General features: G+C 42.7%; 1 protein-coding gene across 2 annotated transcripts in view; it reads right to left on the bottom strand.

The window, feature by feature from the left end:
• Positions 1-530: 530 nt before the first annotated feature.
• The window catches only part of LOC122555762 (S-arrestin-like), a 37,280-nt gene continuing 18,550 nt past the window's right edge, over positions 531-19,260 (bottom strand). Inside the window, exons 7-14 of one of the 2 annotated variants that reach the window (XM_087993780.1) lie at positions 17,954-18,021; positions 15,376-15,511; positions 9,820-9,904; positions 7,599-7,671; positions 5,416-5,553; positions 3,513-3,590; positions 2,506-2,529; positions 531-630 (exon numbers count right to left, since the gene is read on the bottom strand). In XM_087993780.1, the coding sequence (XP_087849906.1) occupies positions 546-630; positions 2,506-2,529; positions 3,513-3,590; positions 5,416-5,553; positions 7,599-7,671; positions 9,820-9,904; positions 15,376-15,511; positions 17,954-18,021 (687 nt within the window). In that variant the 3' untranslated portion in view covers positions 531-545. Of the gene's footprint in view, positions 631-2,505; positions 2,530-3,508; positions 3,591-5,415; positions 5,554-7,598; positions 7,672-9,819; positions 9,905-15,375; positions 15,512-17,953; positions 18,022-19,260 lie in introns of those variants that run through there. The other variant, XM_087993781.1, reaches the window with a different exon arrangement.

The raw sequence follows: 19,260 nt of genomic DNA, 5'->3' as shown, positions 1-19,260 counted from the left end.
TTGTTTGTTTATTATATTTGTAGGGTCCTTACAGGGCCACTTGAGCCGTTGACTTCTCTCAGATGAAAATGGGGCAACTCAGTACCACCCCTATTATAATGACACATAATCCTCAATTGGTTGCTCAGTTGGCCAATTGCTCCTCATTCCATCCCAACCCAACTGATTCTCGCTAAATTCCTAAAGCATTGTTTTCAACGTGCTTGAGCATGTGCCTGTATCAGACTGAAGTAGGGGAGTGGGCAGAAGAGAAGACTGATATCATACAAACTGCTGCTGGGGTTTAACGTAAGACTAGGCAGACTGCAGAGGTTCCAGGACCAACCTAAATAAAAGGTGGGCGCAACTAACCATCTCATTAATTTCTCTCACAAAATCAGGTTTTAGAGACCTTACACTAATGCCGTTCAGTATTCGATAGAAGGCACTCAGTCCTCCAGTTGGCACTTCCTGTTTCCATCCCTATTCCTTGTTCAAGACCCTGTCACATGGGCAGCTCTGGGTAGGGTTAATGCTTAACAAACTAGAGAAATATGCATCAGAAGCTAAATTCCACGATATCTTACTGAAAGGTGAAACTTACCAGGATTTGGATGCATGAGCAGGAAAGGTATTTCCACTGTCGCATCACTACAGGAAGAAAAAGCATCAACAAACGAGCCTTTAAAATATCACTCAATACCACTCCTATTATAATGTCATAAACACTAGTGACTTGTGATAAATTCAACCAGATTTATTGGGGTACAAATTTCCACTCTTCGCTAAAGGAATTCATCTTTAATGATCTCCCAATAAAAAGCTTCATAACCAATGAAATACTTTCAAAATGTGGTCACTGTCATAATATAGGAAATGCTGTGGCTAAACTGTACACAGTGAGAGCCCATTAACAGAATGAGTTAAGTGACTGGACAATCTGGAATTTTGTGATGTTGAATGGAGCAGACTGTCAGTCAGGGAATCGAATGAACTCTCCTACATTTTAATCTGTTCCATGGATTCTTTTTTTGCTTCATTGACTGTTTAACTGCTTAACCCAAAGGTTGGTCCTCTGATAATGCAGCAGTCCCTCTGTGGCACTGGACTATGTGCTTAATAGGGTCATTTTCACTTTCAGTACTGAGGGTAAAAATCAGGTGGGTTTTATGAGGGGTGAGAGATATTTTCCGTGCAGGTAACTATCTGGTTTGGTACGTGTGAAGGCAGGTGGCTTTGTGAAATAACAGCGGTGTGGCCTATTTACTGGCTTTGTACTTGCCCAGTCTCCCCTTTATCCCACCCCTAGATGTTCATGGTCAATCAATGGCTGGTTAAGTGCCTCATTCTATCTCCCCTGCTTTTCTTACTAGAGGCTGACCCACACTACCTTGGTAGTGCAGCAGTTTTCATTGTTCACATTGGTGTCAGATAAGCAGGGAGTATGGAGATACATAATTTGGGAGTCCCCTGTGCCCATTTGAAGCACACCCCATTGCCTCAATCCATGTCTTCCTTTAACTTTACCCACAGGTCTCTCAAGTGAGGCTCCCCCACCCCCATTCCCATCACCATCACTGGAGTCTGGCAGCCAAGTCCCAGGAATGCCTTGGACTAACCTTTACATCCACTTCCACAGCCTCCTATTGTTCACGGATTGTGTGTAATTCCGGCAGTGACAACTGCTCAAACTTGGCACTGTTGGCATTACACAGACACTGGCTGGTGATATTGGATGGCAGCTCTGTTAGGTGGGAAGGCCCCCATGAGAGCTTAAGCCTCACCTTGAGGCAACAAATTCTGTTCCCTGTGTGAACTGGCTGTGGGGCCACTGACTATTTAATGATTAGGTTGCTGATCTGGCAATGGCAGCTTATGAGATACAACACTCCGTAAATTACAGCCTCAAATCTCTGAACTCAACCTTTTGGCTTAGAGACAAAACTACTAGTGCTGCTTTAAATTACTTATTTACCAACCCGGGGTCATCATAATGGCAAAGGCTTACTGAACACTGGCAGCCAACAGAAGTCACTATAACATGGTCAGCGAAGACATTGTTCCAGTGACACCCTGTCCGTGAAATGTTTAATGACCCCATCTGACAGTGATATAGTTACAGGGAGATGCAGTGAGTAACAGATAATGAAATAATATATGTACAGTATGTGTGTGTGTGTGTGTTACCCATTGTTCTCGTAGCTTCTCTGTGTCTCTAGACATTTCTTGTAGTGTTAGCCCGTATCTGTTACACATATCAGCTGAGAATAAATGCTCCATTAATGGGTTTGCACCAGCTCAGGAACGTGGCCTTAGGATGCTCTGATCATTGGAAAAACATCTACTATTCTATTTTCGCAAGGTGATAATTAAAACAAATCATTCCAAATCAAGACAGGAAATTTTCTGGGCCAGTCAGGATATGAAATATTTAGGAAAATTGCATTCATTTCCTTGCCACAGTGAAGCCTTTCTATTTAGTAATGGTTTTAATTAACTGGAGAATGACAATTGACAATACTTCACCTGGCCGTTAGATCACCCAACACACTGCAAGGAAGGAAAAACAGCAAAGTTAATATTTTGCGTAAGTGTTTAATACAGTTGAATTAATTTCATTTAGAGTGTAAAGAATGTAGGGAAGAGATTGCCCTGGGATATGGTGGAGGGTGAATAGTGCCAAGAGTATCCATGGAATGTTTTGACGGAAGGAGTAATTGAGAAACAGATGAGGCAGGAAATTGTATCATTTAATGAAACGCAAAGAGCCTGATGCAATATAAAAGACGGTTTGGTCCTGGGCAGTCCTCTGTATCTAATTAACCATCAATGAAATGGGGCAATTACAACAATGTTTTTGAAGGCAGAATGCTAATGTAGTGAAACAAAGTTTTGCTTCATTATTGCACTAAAATAGTTTTGGTAGTGTGGTCACTATTACAATGATGTGTGGGAAATATTGAAAACCAATATACATACAGCAACATCTTACAAACAGGAACAAAATAATGACCATATAACCAACGTTTTATTATGTTGGTTGTACCTTAGATATTGGCCAAGACATTGTGAAATCTCTTTCGCTTTTCTTTGAATAGTTTACTGGGATCATTTACATCCATCTGAGAGAAAGGTACAGCCTGATGTTGAAGACTCATCCTACATTGAGGTGTTTATCTATAATATATGATTAAGTTTCTGAAGTTGGTCTTGAATGTAGAATCAACTTAGTCAAAGACAAGAGTGTTACTAAGTCTGATACTTCAGGAAGTGGTGAATCTAGACTAATTGGATTCACACTGAGATGCAAATGGTCTATCCAGAAAGAGTATCAGTCTTTTCCTGTGTGGGGAGTTGTAATATCCCTTAGCAGCTGTAAACATAACAAACACAGCTACTTGTCAATCAAAATAAAAGCCCTAACTTGGACACAGCTAGGGTTCTAAATGGAATGACTCCATTTAGATTTTTCAGTACAAAATGTCCTGGAAATTTAGTATGAATTGAATTAAGCAATTGTGCACATCACTCACCCAGGAATCAACAAACTGACTTTCACTTTATAGGACACCAACATCCCCTGAACTTCCCGGTCAGCCCCTTCCTTCAAACTGAAACAGAGAAAAGACAGATTAATCTGCTGTTACTCTAGGGTTACTCTGGTATTACACTCTATATCGCCAAGGCACTCCATCAATCCCTGTATCCCCATATCTCCTTCAATCATTTCATTCTGCTTCAATTTTCTCAAACCCATGTTGCAGAGCAACCAACACAACTCCTTACTTTGTGTGAGCATCTCTTCTCATCTTCATGTTGTACCGCATATTATAGATATTTCATGTCCTGCATTATGGACCTTGGTTCACTGCCCGGAGTATGAACCTGGACCCTTCACCTGAAACCCTGCTCTGTGGACCTTGGTGCTTGGGTCTGTACATGTAGCATCAATCATCACATCAGATGTCCAATGCTGAGAACTTTGAGGGACTTTTTTGATGCGGTAACTGAGATTGTTGAGCAGAGTCATGTGTAGATGTGGTGCACATGAACTTCCAAAAGGCATTTGAGAAGGTGTTACCTGAAAAAAAATTGTCAGCAAATTTGAAGTTCTTGCAGTGTCAGGGACAGTGGTGGATATAAAGTTGACTGGATGACAGGAAATAGTTCTCTTGGGATTGACTTTATGACCACTAATTTATATCAATGAAATAGACCTTGGCATACAGAATTCAGTTTCAGATTTTTGTAGATGACTCAAAACTGTGCTGCAAACTGTGAGTAGCACAGGAAATAAACTTCAAGAGGACTTTGACAGAATAGGGGGAGAAGTGGCAGGTGCAATTTAATCCAGAGAACTATTGAGTGATTCCTTTTGGTAGGAAGGATGAGGAGACAGCAGATAAAATCCAGAATTCTGAAAGACAGAGGGACCATATCTTATCAAATGACACAGCAAACTCAAAGGGCTTTGAGCAGAATGGCCTAATGCCCTACTCCTGTGCCTAATTCCCATGTTCCTATGACCTGTGGAAAAATGTGCACAAATTATTGGAGGAGGCAGAGCAAGTTGAGAAAGCAGTTAATAAAGTTTCGCCCATATTGGGTCTTATGAGTAAAGGCAAGGTTTGTAAAAACAGTGAAATTATGGCAAATCTGTCTAAAACACTGGTTCAGTTCATCCAAAGATGTGCAGGTTAGGTGAATTGGCCATGCTAAATTGCCCATAGTGTTCAGGGATATGTAGGCTAGGTGCATTAGGTCAGAGCTGAAAATGTGTTGCTGGAAAAGCGCAGCAGGTCAGGCAGCATCCAGGGAACAGGAGAATCGACGTTTTGGGCATAAGCCCTTCTTCAGGTGCATTAGTCAAGGGTAAATGTAGAGTAATAGGGCAGGGGAATGGGTCTGAGTGGGTTACACTTCAGAGGGTCAGAGTGGGCTTGTTGGGCCAAATGGCCTGTTTCCACTGTGTGGGGATTCTAATTCTAAAATCTGGAGCACCATGGGCAGTGGATTTTAGGAAGCATGCCAGAGAATGAGAAAAAGTGCAGTTAAGATTAACGAGAACACTTCCAGGTTTGGGGAACTCTAGCTACATGGGCAGAGTGAAAAAAACTGAGGGCAATTAGGCCTAGCCAGCAAAGCCCATATCCCACAAATGAGTTTGTATGATTCTATGAAAGCATTCTCACTTCTGTTGCTCTGCCAGTGTCCTCGCCATTGTATGTCAAACAGTCAAAACAACGGTTACCACCCAGACCAAGATGGTGCAGTATGAGGCTAATACACCGAATGTCCTTCCTCTGCTAGCCCACCTCCCTCCATTCAGTCTTTCTCTCCTGCCCAACTCCCTTTCTCCCATAGCACTGTCCATTCCTTCCTTCCTCTCAAACTCCATCACCTTCCCTTCCCCCAAATCAAATCTTATTGCCTTACATTGTGGAAGAAGCCAGGTTCGTATCCTCTTGCTTGATCCTACCATCGAGGGCAATGCCATGCTTATCACGGTTGTTGGCCATTAATGGCAAGAGCACGTAGGTCTGAGCGAACTTGGAGCCTGAAGCAATCTGGTCACTAGTTAAAAGAGAACATTGACATTTAACAAAAGAATCCAATTGAAAGTAGCCAAATACCTACCGCCCTACAACATATCCAGCCAGTAAGTTCCTGCTTGCTACTTTGGGGACCCTGACCACTCTGAGCTATATTGAAAAGGGTATCCTGCACGGCCATATGGACACTAGTGTTATTTCACCAGAGGTTATAACAGTTCTTTACTTAACCACTTTCTGTTGTCTCTATCTAAAAATACAGATAGAAAAGAAAAACTCCCACTCTCCATGACTTCCTCAATCTGCTCAGAATTCAAAGACCTTAAACTGATGAAGTTCAGAAGTTTAGAGTTAAACACCATAAAAACAAGCCCTTCAGACCATCATGTGTGTGTTGACCAACCACACCAAACCAAACCAAACCATGTAGCATGGGTTCATGAAAGGCAGGGCATATTTAATTAATTTACTGGAGTACACCATGGTGGATAACCAGAAACCGGTGCATATGGTATATTTGGATTTCGAGAAGGCATTGGACAAGGTGCCTCACAATAAGATAAAGGTGCACGGTGTTATGGGTGATGTATTAGCATGGCTAGAGGATTGATTAACTAATAGAAAGCAAAGAGTAGGGATAACCCTTTGGAGTATTGTGTGCAGTTTTGGGTTCCAAACCTCAGGAAGGATGTACTGACCTTGGAGTGTGTTCACAGGAGGTACATGGCAATGGCCCCAGGAATTAAAAGCTTAACATTTGAGGAATGGTTGAGGACTCTGGGTCTATACTCAATGGAATTTAGAAAGATGGGGTGGGAATCTAATGGAAACTTACAGAATACTGAATGGCCTGGACAGAGTGGATGATGGGAAGATGTTTCCATTGGTAGGAGAGATTAAACCAGAGGTCACAGCCTTAGAGTAAAGGGAAGACCTTTTAGAACAGAGATAAGGAGAAACTTCTTCAGCCAGAGAATGGGGAATCCATAGAATTCACTGCCACAGAAGGCTGTGGAGGCCAGATTAACAAGTATATTTAAAACGGAGATAGACAGGTTCTTGATTGTCAAGTGGATCAAGGGTTATGTGGAAAAAGTGGGAGAATGGGTTTGAGAAAATTATTAGCCATGATTGAATGGTGGAGCAGAGTCAATGGGCTGAATGGCCTAATTTCTGCTCCTATGTGTTTTGGTCTTATGGTCTAAAAGGGTGTTTTTCTGGTTGAAGATCAGTGGCTAGTAGTGTGCCTCAGGGATAAGTGTTGGGACAACATTTTTTACGATATTCATAAATGATTTGGATCAAGTTTAGTGTGTCACAGTTTGCAGATGACACTAAATGATTGGTAAAGCAAAGTGTATGGAGATCACTGAAAGTCTGTCGAGGGACATAGATAGGTTAAGTGAGTAGACAAGGGTCTAGCAGATAGAATACAATTTTGCTAAATGTGAGGTCCTATGTGAGGGAAACACAGGGTTGCAGGGATAGTATATGGGGGATCAATCTGGATGGGGTGCTGTTTGGAAGGTCAGTGTGGACTTATTGGGCCAAACGGCCTGTTTCCACACTGTGAGGATTCTATGATCCTATAGAGGACTGATGGAGTTAAAAGATGGATTTTGTTTAATTTGTGCTTTGTGGCAATGCTGTCGATGGGCTGTTTAACTGTGCAGGGCATCTCAGCCTTACCTGAGTGGGATGTACACATGCAATTCCCTTCAAGCAGAGATCAAGTGATGAGGGTAGCTAGCTGATGAAGGAGTAGCGCTCCTAAAGCTAGTACTTGCAAATGAACCTGTTGGACTATAACCTGGTGTTGTGTGATTTTTAATTGTATCCACCCCAGTCCAATATCGGCACATCCACATCCTGGCTATACAGACTAGATTGCCCCACAGAGTTCAGGTCCTCATGCAGAGTTCTTATCATCCTTGAGCCTTGTCTAATGTGGGATGGAAATGTGTTGCTGGAAAAGCGCAGCAGGTCAGGCAGCATCTAGGGAACAGGAGAATCGACGTTTCGGGCATTAGCCCTTCTTCAGGAATGTGAACAAAGTGCTATACTTACTTGGTTTCCTCCAAAGCAACTTCCTCAGTGTAAGTATCATTCGAGTACAGCACCACGTTAGTCACTTGTTCAACTGAGAACAGAGGAAAGAATTTCAGGCCCACTAAATGCACAGAGTTCGCTGTTGCAAAAATGGTTCATAATCCAAGTCAAAGGGCCTAATTTTAACCCCAAGTAGGTGATGGGTTTCACGTGAGTTAAAATTAGGCCCTTTGGGAAACAAAATTAGGAGTACAGTGTAAACACTGGCAACACAAAAAGAGATATAAATTAATCTGCAGAATGGACACACAATTGGAAATGGAACTCTCGGTAAATGTAGGATGGTATGCTTCATTAAGAAGAATAAGGAGCTCACAGACTGCTCAGATAATAAAAATCTAAATGAACGTGTGGAGCAGAGGGAGCACAGATACACAAATCAGAAAAGGAAGTGATGCAGATTAGTAGAGCCATTAAAAAATATAAGCAGATCGCTGAGGCTCGTTTCTTGACAAATTATTTAGAAAAACTGGGAAGTTTTTAATCTTGTAAAAAAAAGCTTTTTCGAGCTCACTTTGCATACTGTGAGCAGCTTTCTACAAAAATTACGTATTGGTACGGGAAAAGGTGCAAAAGAAATTGAGAGAAAGGAAGAAAAATTAACATTTAAACAGCACCTTTTCCAACTTTCAGTCAATTAAGTATTTTTGGAAGTGGAGTCACTGTTATAAAATAGGAAAGATGACAGCAGTTTGCACCCACGAAAAGCAAGTGTAACAATGACCAGAAAACTATTATAAGTGACGTTGATTGACATTGTCAATGGAACAGGGATAACCCCTCTAATCTTCTTTGAATTAATCCACTTGAGAAGGTAGAGTTTTAACACACAGTGACCAACTGTCCCATATTTTAAGGGAAAAGAGTCACATGGAGTGTGAAACATTAACTCGGTCTCTATCTCCACAGATGCTGTCAGAGTTTCTCCAGCACATTCTGCTTCTTTCATTTATGTTTTCCAGCATCTGCAATACTTTGCTTTTATTTAATTGCTACCTGTTAGTGTTTACTCACTAGGGTAACACACTTTAATCAAAGGCTCATTTGTTAGTGCTGTTCACTCAGGGATTTACAAATTTGAGCTGGTAACTCAGAGATTGCTAATGAAGCACTGTTTACTGAGAGACTCAGCAGTTAACACTGAAGCTTCAGACACATCATTAAATTTAAGATGTTAAATGTCGCTTGGCTTTTACATGCAATCTGATTTCTTGTTAAACCATATTTCAAAAGTGAACAAATGGTTACCTTTATGTTACCATTTTGATGTTAATGAAAGGGATTAGTGAAATCAGAGTGGAAGCATTGGGATAATCTTAGCGGCATTTTTAAAAATGTGTTTTTGGGGCAGGATCACGGCTCAACTCCCTGTTGCTTTAGGAAACTGGTCACAAGGACTGCACAAAACACTACATAGGACAAACAGGAAGACAGCTAACGATCCGCATCCATGAACACCAACTAGCCACGAAACAACACGACCAGCTATCCTTAGTAGCCACACACGCAGATGACAAGCAACATGAGTTCGACTGGGACAACACTACTATTATAGGACAAGCCAAACAGAGAACAGCCAGGGAATTCCTAGAGGCATAGCACTCATCCACAGGTTCAATCAATAAGCACATCGGCCTGGACCCAATATACCGACCACTGCAGTGGACAGCTGCAACTGACAACCGGAAGTGGCAGATTCAAACCACTACAAATGCCGGAGGAAAGATCACAGAAGCGCTTCACAGGAGGCTCCCAAGCACTGAGGATGTCACCTAGACAGGGGACGAAACGTCTGCAACACAAATTCCCAGCTCGGCAAACAGAACCACAACGAGCACCCGAGCTACAAATCTTCTCACAAAGAAAGTGGTCGCCGTTTCTTTTTGAACCTCGCACTGTTTCTACTACAGAGAGGTTTAATTGGCAAGACATTGCAAAGTTTTAAGAGATAACGCTGTATTGTGATTCTGGATTTAATGAAGGCTGGCCCAGACAAAAGAAAGAAAGAATGGCCAATACCCTTCCCCACAGAGCTAGAAATTTAGTGGTTTCTATGGTCACTTTTCTAGTGACCAGAGCTATCCGGTGTTATCAAGCTCAATCTTCCAACCTGCCCTCATGGAATTTGAACTCAGATCCTCCAGGTAGTTAGTCCATAAGCACACCAGCTCCACCATACCTGATAGTCTGACATTCTTCACATCCTTGTTCGAATTATTAGCCACTTCGATACTGACGTTGATAGGCTCTCCGTGGCAGTATACCTGAGGAAAGAAATAAGTAATTAGCTCAAACTATGCTCTTTGGTTTTAACTTTCTCTCTTCCTGTCCTGAAAGTGCCAACTCTTTCTGAGAACCCGGCCACCCAGGTGCTGCCTGCTCCTCTCTAGGGCTTCGTCCGAGTCTGTTCTTTCATATCTCAGTTTAGCAAGTATCCCCGGGCTATTCAACTGTAGCAGCATCACAGGCAAACCCAGTTCTGTCCTTGCTTGAGACTCACGATGACTGCTAGCAAGAATCATTGGATAGGTACTTGCAGCCAGGAATCAACATGTCTTCCCTCTACAATACATCCATTGCTGTGACCCAGGCTGAGATCAGTGAAGTTTGTTGCAGCTCATAGATCTCTTACAATTCAGTTCGGAGTTGGATTTACCAACTAACTAAGTGGGGCCGTACATAATCATTAAAGTGGTTATGCACACCAGTTTGTCAGGAAGCTTTCTTAAGAAGATGAGGAGTGAAGTAAATTAATGCAATATACAGAATAAAAGTTACAGGACTGTCATTATCCCAATCAGGCTCAAATTTGTTAAAGCATCTTTGTGACAGACAGTTGGATGCAATCGGTTTTTTTCCTGTTTAACAGCTTCCAGAAAAATAAAGGTCGGTCCTTTCTGTCACGCTTGTTGCAGATACATGACTAAGATAAAAGACCCGAACTTGATACTAAACTGAAGGGCTAATGCCCGAAACGTCGATTCTCCTGTTCCCTAGATGCTGTCTGACCTGCTGCGCTTCTCCAGCAACACATTTCCATCTCTGATTTCCAGCATCTGCAGACCTCATTTTCTCTTCTAGTAATACAAAGGCCCTTACATGCAATGGCCAACTGTACAAGGAAACCAGAGGAACACAGCAACAATTCTCCATTACATTCACTGTAAATGAGCTGCCACCCATGATACAAGATCAAAAGATTGCCTGTTCAAAATGACCGTTGCAAACTGTCACACTGAAGGAATAAAGACTGTATCCTTCAGGTTAAAGCTGAGCTAATTTTAGGGGAATGTAGAGGGAGCTCCATTTTGCATCTAACCCATGCCAATCGGGACTTTCCTCACTATCTCATTCATCATAGAGCGTGCCACTTCTTGCATTTTTCTACAGACTTACATTCAAAAAAGAATTAATATTTACATTTCAGGATTTTAAAGAAAAGTGTATCATACAAGAATCTGAGTAATAGGGAGAGGTTGGATAAGCTAGGACATTTTTCTTTAGTGCATAGGAGACTGAGGGGGGATCCTATAGAGGTATATAAGATCACAAGAGGCATGGATAGGGTGAATGCACTCAGTCTCTTTTCCCAGGGTTGGGGAATCAAGGACTAGAGGGCATCAGGTTAAGGTGAGAGGGGAAAGACTAAAAGGGAACGTGAGGTTGGTATGCATATGGAATGAGCTGCCAGCAGAAGTGGTTGAGGTGGATACATTAACAACATTTAAAAGGCATTCGGACAAATTCATGGATAGGAAAGGATTCAAAGGATATAGGCTAAGTGCAGGGAAATGGGGTTCATGTGGATGGACATTTTGGTCAGCATGGACCAGTTTAGGCTAAAGGGCCTGTCTCCGTGCTGTCGGACTCTATGACTCTATGTACATGATTTTAAAGATTAAATGCAAACACTGAGATGATAGGTGATTAACATGCTAGCCAGCTGAGATTTGGCATAATGTTCCTCAAGGCTGTAAACTCAGCATTCAATAAAGACCGAGCAATCAGTGTTTTGGGAAATCTCTGATTCTTTTGGCTATGAGGGAGGAGTATACACTAACCACAAAGGAGATTGTGACAGAGAATTGACAGTCAGCTATAAGGGCTGTAAAGACAGCCAGGTATAATTCCACCAGGCCTCAGGGACAAATACACAAATATAATTCAAAAAGATTTTATTTAAATCATGAGGGAAGCATGTCTATTATTTTCCATTATGACAAGAGAAAGTTAAGTACATTAAACTCTATGTCTGATCAAAACTGTCACTTTGTATCTTGAGTTACTGTAAATGTAAGAGGGACAATAAAAATGATAAGATTGAAGCAATGAATGAGAAAGACACACACATAGTGGGGAGAAATTAGAGCAAACAGAATTCAATGTGAAACAAATATGAGAACATTCCTTGTTCCAGTCCTGTTCTGGCCTGCACCCACAACTCTTTCTCTGATATATCGATGATATCATCAGTGCTGCTTCCCTCTCTCGTCAGGAATTGGAAAAGTTCATCGATTTTACTACCAATTTTCATCCAGCCCTCATTTTCACCTGGTCTATCTCTGACTCCTCTGTTCCCTTCCTCAACATCTGTTTCCATGTCTAGGGATAGACTGGCCATTAATATCCACTGCAAACTCACAGACTCCCAATAGCTACCTAGCCTATACAACCTCACACCCTCTAAAGTCTCCATTCCATTCTCCCAGTTCACATATCTGTCACATTTGTTATGATGAGGTCTTCTTCCACAAGGGAACCTCCAAAATGTCCTTTTTCTTCCTCAAATGAGGATTGCCCAGCACCATTGTTGACACAGCCCTCAACCAGGCCTGACTCATTTCCTGTACTTTCACCCTCACCCTCTCTCTTCCCTCCTGCAACAGCTATAAGGTTCTCCTTGCCCTTACCTACCATCCCACCAGCAGTCACAGCTAGATTTTCATTAGCTGCCATTTCTCCCACATCCAGCGAGACGCTATCAACAGACACATATTCCCCTCCCTTCCCTTGACTGTTTTCCACAGGGACCATTCCCACCTGGACACCCTCGTCCACTCTTCCTCCACTCCAAACATTCTACCCCCCCCAATCCCACAGTACCCCCCTGCAACCGCTGAAGGTGTTACACCTGCCCATTTACCTCCTCCCTTCTCAAGGCTCACACATACCTTTCAGGTGAAGCAGCACGACACATAATCTAGCCTACTGCATTCGCTGCTCACAATGTGGTCTCCTCTTCATTAGGGAAACAAAACGTAGATGGGTTGACCATTTCGCAAAACACCTACGTTCTGCTCGCAAAAATGACCCTGAGCTTCCCGTTGCCTGCCACTTTAACACACCATCCTGTTCCCTGGCCAACATTTTTGTCTCAGGCTTGCTGCAGTGCTCCAATGAAGCTCAGTGCAAGCTGGAAGATTGACACCTCACTTCCTGCTTGGGAGCCCTGCAGCCCTCTGAACTCAATATCAAGTTCAATGATTTTAGGGCCCGAACTCTCCCATATGCTAGTGCCGTATCCACACACACCAGGCCTTGTTATCAAATAGTCTGCCATTACACACTACCTATTGTTAGCCACTAACAATCCCCATTCACCCACCTAGCCAGATTGTTATTCACTCCTTTGTCTGTCCAACTCTTCTTCTCTCTCTTTCGGCTGTATCCCCACCTATAATTTACTCCTCTCCCTCTCTCCCCCCAATCTATCTTCTGCATATATAGTACAACATTTTCCTAGTCACCATCAGTTCTGAGGAAGGGTCACCAGACCCAAAATGTTAACTCTGATTTCTCTTCCCAAGTGCTGCTAGACCTGCTGAGTGTTTCCAGCAAATTGTGGGGGAGTGGAGGTAAGGTGAGTTGAGATGAGATAAGTTGAGTTGAGGTGAGGTGAGGTGAGGTGAGGTGAGGTGAGGTGAGGTGAGGTGAGGTGAGTTGAGTTGAGTTGAGTTGAGGTGAGGTGAGGTGAGATGAGATGATCCATTTCAGACTCAAGAAATCAGTTTATTTTCCAAGTTTTGAGAAATTTGTATTGGAGCGAAGCAATTTGAGAATCCAGACAAGTTGCTGAAAGCTAATCAGTAAATTAAAACAATCAAAAAGGCTGCTGGAATGTTGCCTCAATGTTAAAGGACCTGAAATATGAAAAGGAGGAGGTTATTCCTCAGATCAATAAAGGTATGGTCAGATCCTATCTAAAGCATTGCATTCAATTCTCAGCATTGTACTTTAGGGGAAGTGCTTTTGGAGAGGCACTCAACACAAATTCATCCTGAAGTTTGAAGGTTTACATTACAAAGACAGCTTATAAAAACTTGGATGGATTGATGACATCTGAGCATACAACTTTGAAACAGGAGTAGTCCCTCAAAGCTGCTCTGTTACTTAGATTCAAGATGGCACTGACACTGGGTAAGACTTTGCAAGCTCTCGAAGGTAGATCTTATCCTCACATTTCTTACAACTGCTCTGCACCTTTAAACCTCATTTCTCAGTCTATAAAAATTACTAACTTGCTTTGGTGCACCTCCTGTGCAGACATCACCTTATATGCCTTGGTCTGCCCAAGCACCCTATGGTCTGTTTGTCCTTGTATTTTATGATCTGCCTACACAGCTCGCAAAACAAAACTTCTCACTGTATTTAGGTACATGTGACAATAAATCCAATCAAATAAGATCAGTCATGTTCCTTCTCAATCCAGAATCTATCCATCCCAGCTTTAAGCTATTCAATGATGCAATCTTGACTGTTCTCTGCAGAAGGGAATTCAACAAACTAACAAAACTCAGAGTGAAAAATTCCCACATTTCTGTCTTAAAAGGGAGACCCCTTAATTTTAAACTGCATTCTGCTGGTTCTGATCTTTCTCACAAGTGGAAACAGTTTTTCAGCATCCACCCTGTCATGTCTCCTCAGAGCTTTAAATGTTTCAGTAAAATCACACCTCATTCTTCTCAATTCCATTGAGTACAAGATAAACCTGTCCAACCTTTCCTCATGAGATAACTCTGTCATTTGAGGAGTCAACTGAGTGAACCTTATTTGAACTGCTGCCAATGCTATTATATTCTTCCTGAAATAAGAAGACCAAAACTGTATACAGTACTCCAGCAGTGGTCTCTCCAATGCCCTGTATAGCTGTGGCAAAACTTCACTATGCTTAGATTCAATGCCTTTTTTCAAAAAATGACAACATTTCATTTGTCTTCATAATCACTTGCTGTAGCTGCAAATTGTGTGATACATGTACTGGAACCTCTGTAGATCAGAGCTCTGTGATCACTCTCTGAAACAATATTCTGCTTTTCTATTCTTCCTGTCAAAGGTGAGACAGAGGGCTGTCTGGTAGATAAATGAGGGAATAGGACCTAATTTTTAAACTAGTGCTGAGTTACACTTGAGTGAAATCAGGATGCGTCTTTTGCATACAAAAGGTAGAAAGGACTGGAGCTAGCTGGAGTCAGGGCAATTGAAGTTATTAAGACTGAAATGGATTTCTTTTTTAGGAATTGCCATTAGGGATTTGGAGCAAAGGCAGATCAATGAAGCTGAGGTGCAGATCAATCACGATCAGTTAGAATGGCGGAGGAGCCTTGGGGAGGGGGTGGGGGGGTGGGGGGGGTGGGGGGAGGTGAATGTATTATTCCTATCTTTATCTTCCCTTTGATGATAAAACCACGTTCTTCGCCATTATCCAATTAGTAAGTCCTGTCCAGTGTCCCCTCACCTCTTTATTGAGCGTGGCCGTCAGGTGGAGTGGCTGGTCTGACATCAGGAAATGCTTGCTGATATGGGCACTAGGCTGTGGCCCTGACTGATTTGGAGCATATTGTATTTTACGTATAGCCAGACGCACAGAACTCCTGTCAAAATAAAGAAGAGAAACGTGATCAACACTAAAATTAAATATATTTATCTATTTATATATAAAAACTGGTGGATTGTTCGAAAAGCTAAAAGGCTGTTGTTTTTCAGGGAGGTGACATTGCCATTCCCTACCCACGCTATCAGTCTCCCATGTGGATAGATCCTTAATGCGCTGGGTTTTCCACACCACAAGAACAGATTAAATACTGTAGTAATCTGTACAACAACAACTTGAATTTATAGCATGTCCGTCTCACAGTGAAACATCTTAAGGCACTTCACAGAAGTGCTATCAAAACAAAAATTGACACGACATCGCAATTACAAGGGGAAAAGGCCCAAAGTCTTGGCCAAAGAGGTAGGTTTGAAGGAGCAACGTAAAGGAGCAAAGACAGTGATAGAGTTGGAGAGTTTTAGACAGAGTGTTCCAGAACGTGATGAGTTCACACCTTAAGGAACCCCAGAAAATGGGGAATGAGTAAACTTGTACACACCAGTAAAGCTGTTTCTACACTGTCCCATCAAATACTCTCAAGGCAAATATAATGTGAGATAAACGCAAACTAAACTTCTCTTTATGTTGTCAGTGTTCCTCAGCTACATTCTGAAGAGACCAACGTGGCGTTTATTTTTCTTTCCTCACACCATTCTTCATGTTTTCTTTAAGTTGCTGAAAGATTGTCCATTGGTGCTGAATGAAGAAAGGTTGATGTAGCTTTTCATGAACAGGACTAACATTACGCTCCTAACAACGGACAACATAGTCATGGTCATAGATAGAGTCATAGAGATATACAGCACGAAAACAGACCCAACGGTCCAACTCGTCCATGCCGACCAGATATCCAAAATTAATCCAGTCCCATTTGCCAGCATTTGGCCCATATCCCACTAAATCCTTCCTATTCATAAACCCATCCAGATGCTTTTTAAATGTCGGAATAGTACCAGCCTCCACCACTTCCTCTGCCAGCTCATTCCATACACACCCTGTATGAAAAAGTTGCCCCTTTTAAATCTTGCTCCTCTCACCTTTAACCTATGATCTCTAGTCTTGGACTCCCCCACCCTGGGGAAAAGACCTAGTCTATTCACCCTATCCATACTCCTCGTGATTTTATAAACTTCAGCCTCTGATCCTCCAGGGAAAATAGCCTGAGCCTATTCAGGCTCTCCCCTTAACTCAAACCCTCCGAAAGCCTTGTAAATCTTTTCTGAACCCTTTCAAGTTTCACAACATTCTTCCTATAGCAGGGAGACCAGAATTACATGCAGTATTCCAAAAGTAGCCTTCTTCACTATCCTATCTACCTGTGACTCCACTTTCGAGGAACTATGAATCTATACTCCAAGATGTCTTTGTTCAACAACACTCTCCAGGACCCTACCATTAAGTGCATAAGTCCAGCCTTGATCTGCCTTTCGAAAATGCAGCACCTCATCTAAATTAGATGCCATCTGCCACTCCGCGGCCCATTGGCATCTGGACCTGATCCCACCTTAGACTCTGTGGTGAAAGGTTAGAGCTGAAAATGTGTTGCTGGAGAAGCGCAGCAGGTCAGGCTGCATCCAAGGAACAGGAGAATCGATGTTTCGGGCATAAGCCCTTCTTCAGGTGAAAGGTTAGAGCCTAACCTCTTGTCCTTGCCTTGTGCTATCAAATCCTCTTCAGGCCAATGACTAGATAATGCTTCAAGGTGAGAGCTTCACTCAGTAATGGTGTCAGCAACTAGTTTATTCCTAGGAATCACTAAAAGCTCACTGAATGGTAGCTTATAATTCAATCTATCTGCCCAGTGTTGGTTCCCTTTCAGCCGGGAGTACGCAAACTGTCAATTGACCATTTTGGAGCAGCCAATTGGAACTCTGAGTACTGCACAATTCAAGTAGTACTATGTTATTGTGTTGAAGTTAATGTGTTACAGGTGCTACAATGGTGTTCGATATTTGACTATTTTCACAAAATATGGGGATACAGCAGAATCACTGGAGGAGGGTTTATGACATTGGTAACGTCCCTACCTCAGGACCAGCAGCTTTGTTGGCCATTAGAGATGCGTTTGTGGTGTGGCCATGCAGGTTGATTACCAGCCTGTAAATCCTTCCCATGTAGCTATTTGGCAGGAAGTGAGAGAGAGGGGATGATTGGGAGTCCTGATCAGCCACCTTGTAGATGGTAATGGCACACCACAGCGGTGCTTTTGCCCATTTGTGGCCCAACTGCGGAGACTTCTGATGGGAGGTGATGGCCCAACCATTGAAAAAGAGGACTGGGGTGAGGGCTGGTAACATAGACAGCAGGACTGCCTTCCAGAATGCAACATATTCTGTATGAGGGTGCATACATGAGGATCAGTGGTCGGCACAACATCGTGGGCCGAAGGGCCTGTTCTGTGCTGTACTGTTCTATGTTCTATATTCCACCTCACCACACTTACCTTTTATGGATCTTTTCCTCCAGATTGTTCACGCAGAAAGCCAGAACCTCAAACTCCACAGAGCAGAACTGCAGAGAAAGTGGAAAGATCAGGAAGAATAATAATCCAGTGGGAAGGGTAAATTAGGGCACAGAATTATTATTATTCACCGGATTATTCTAGAGTTCAGATTCAATAGTTCTGAATCGTTTTAGGTTATGTTGAATTATGCAGAATGTACAACACACACTGGTCATTCAATTCAACCATCCCATTTATGCTCCACTTCAGCCTCCACCATCCCTCAGTGTACCAGCGAACAAAGTGATTATTTACGAAAACAGAAATTGCTGGAGAAATTCAGCAGGTCTGGCAGCATCTATGGAGAGAAAGCAGAGTTAATGTTTCCGGTTCAGTGACCCTTCTTCAGAACTGATGGTAGCTGGGGGAAGGTGGGATATATGCTGAAGACAGGACATGGAGGAGAGGGAGAAGGTGTGTGCAATAGGTGGAAATGGAGACCAGAAAGTGAGAGAGGGAGAGAGAGAGAAAGCAGCAGTTAAGCAGAAAAAGGGATGGATAATGGTGAGTCTGGGAGAGAGAAAAGCTGGTAATAGGGATCATTAGTAGAATCATAGAGATGTACAGCATGGAAACAGACCCTTCGGTCCAACCCGTCCATGCCAACCAGATATCCCACCCTAACCTAGTCCCTCCAAACACTTCCTCTTTATATACCCAATGAAAAATGCCTCTTAAATGTTGCAATTCTACTAGCCACCACCACTTCCTCTGGCAGCTCATTCCATGCACGTATCACCCTGTGTGTGAAAAAGTTGCCGCTTAGGTCTCTTTTATATCTTTCCCCTCTCACCCTAAACCTATGCCCTCTAGTTCTGGACTCCCCCACCCCAGGGAAAAGACTTTGCCTATTTACCCTATCCATGCCCCTCATAATTTTGTAAACCTCTATAAGGTCACCCCTCAGCCTCCGACGCTCCAGATGAAAATGGGTTGGCACTGATGAAAGCAGGCATGTAATGCCAGGATCTGGTGTATGGGGATTGGGATAAGGATATAGAAGAAGGTTTGAACTTGGTATTGAGTCCTGCAGGATGTAGGGTCCCCAAGCAGGTAATGAGATGCTGTTCTTCCAGCGTACACTGAGCTTTACTGGAGCACCACAGCAAACCTGAGGCAGAGCTGTTGGCCAGGGAACATGGTGTGTTGAAGTGGCAGGCACTAGAAGCTCAGGGTTATGTTTGGAGACCGAATGTAAGTGTTTCACAAAGTGTTGGCCCAGTCTGCATTTTGTCTCCCCAGTGTAG

This window comes from Chiloscyllium plagiosum, unplaced genomic scaffold, assembly GCF_037043375.1.
Source record: "Chiloscyllium plagiosum isolate Xiang-an unplaced genomic scaffold, Cpla_swu_hap1 HiC_scaffold_13, whole genome shotgun sequence".
Taxonomy (NCBI): Eukaryota; Metazoa; Chordata; class Chondrichthyes; order Orectolobiformes; family Hemiscylliidae; genus Chiloscyllium; species Chiloscyllium plagiosum.
The sequence above is the reverse complement of the archived record's forward strand: the minus strand, read 5'-3'. Positions and strand labels throughout refer to the sequence as shown.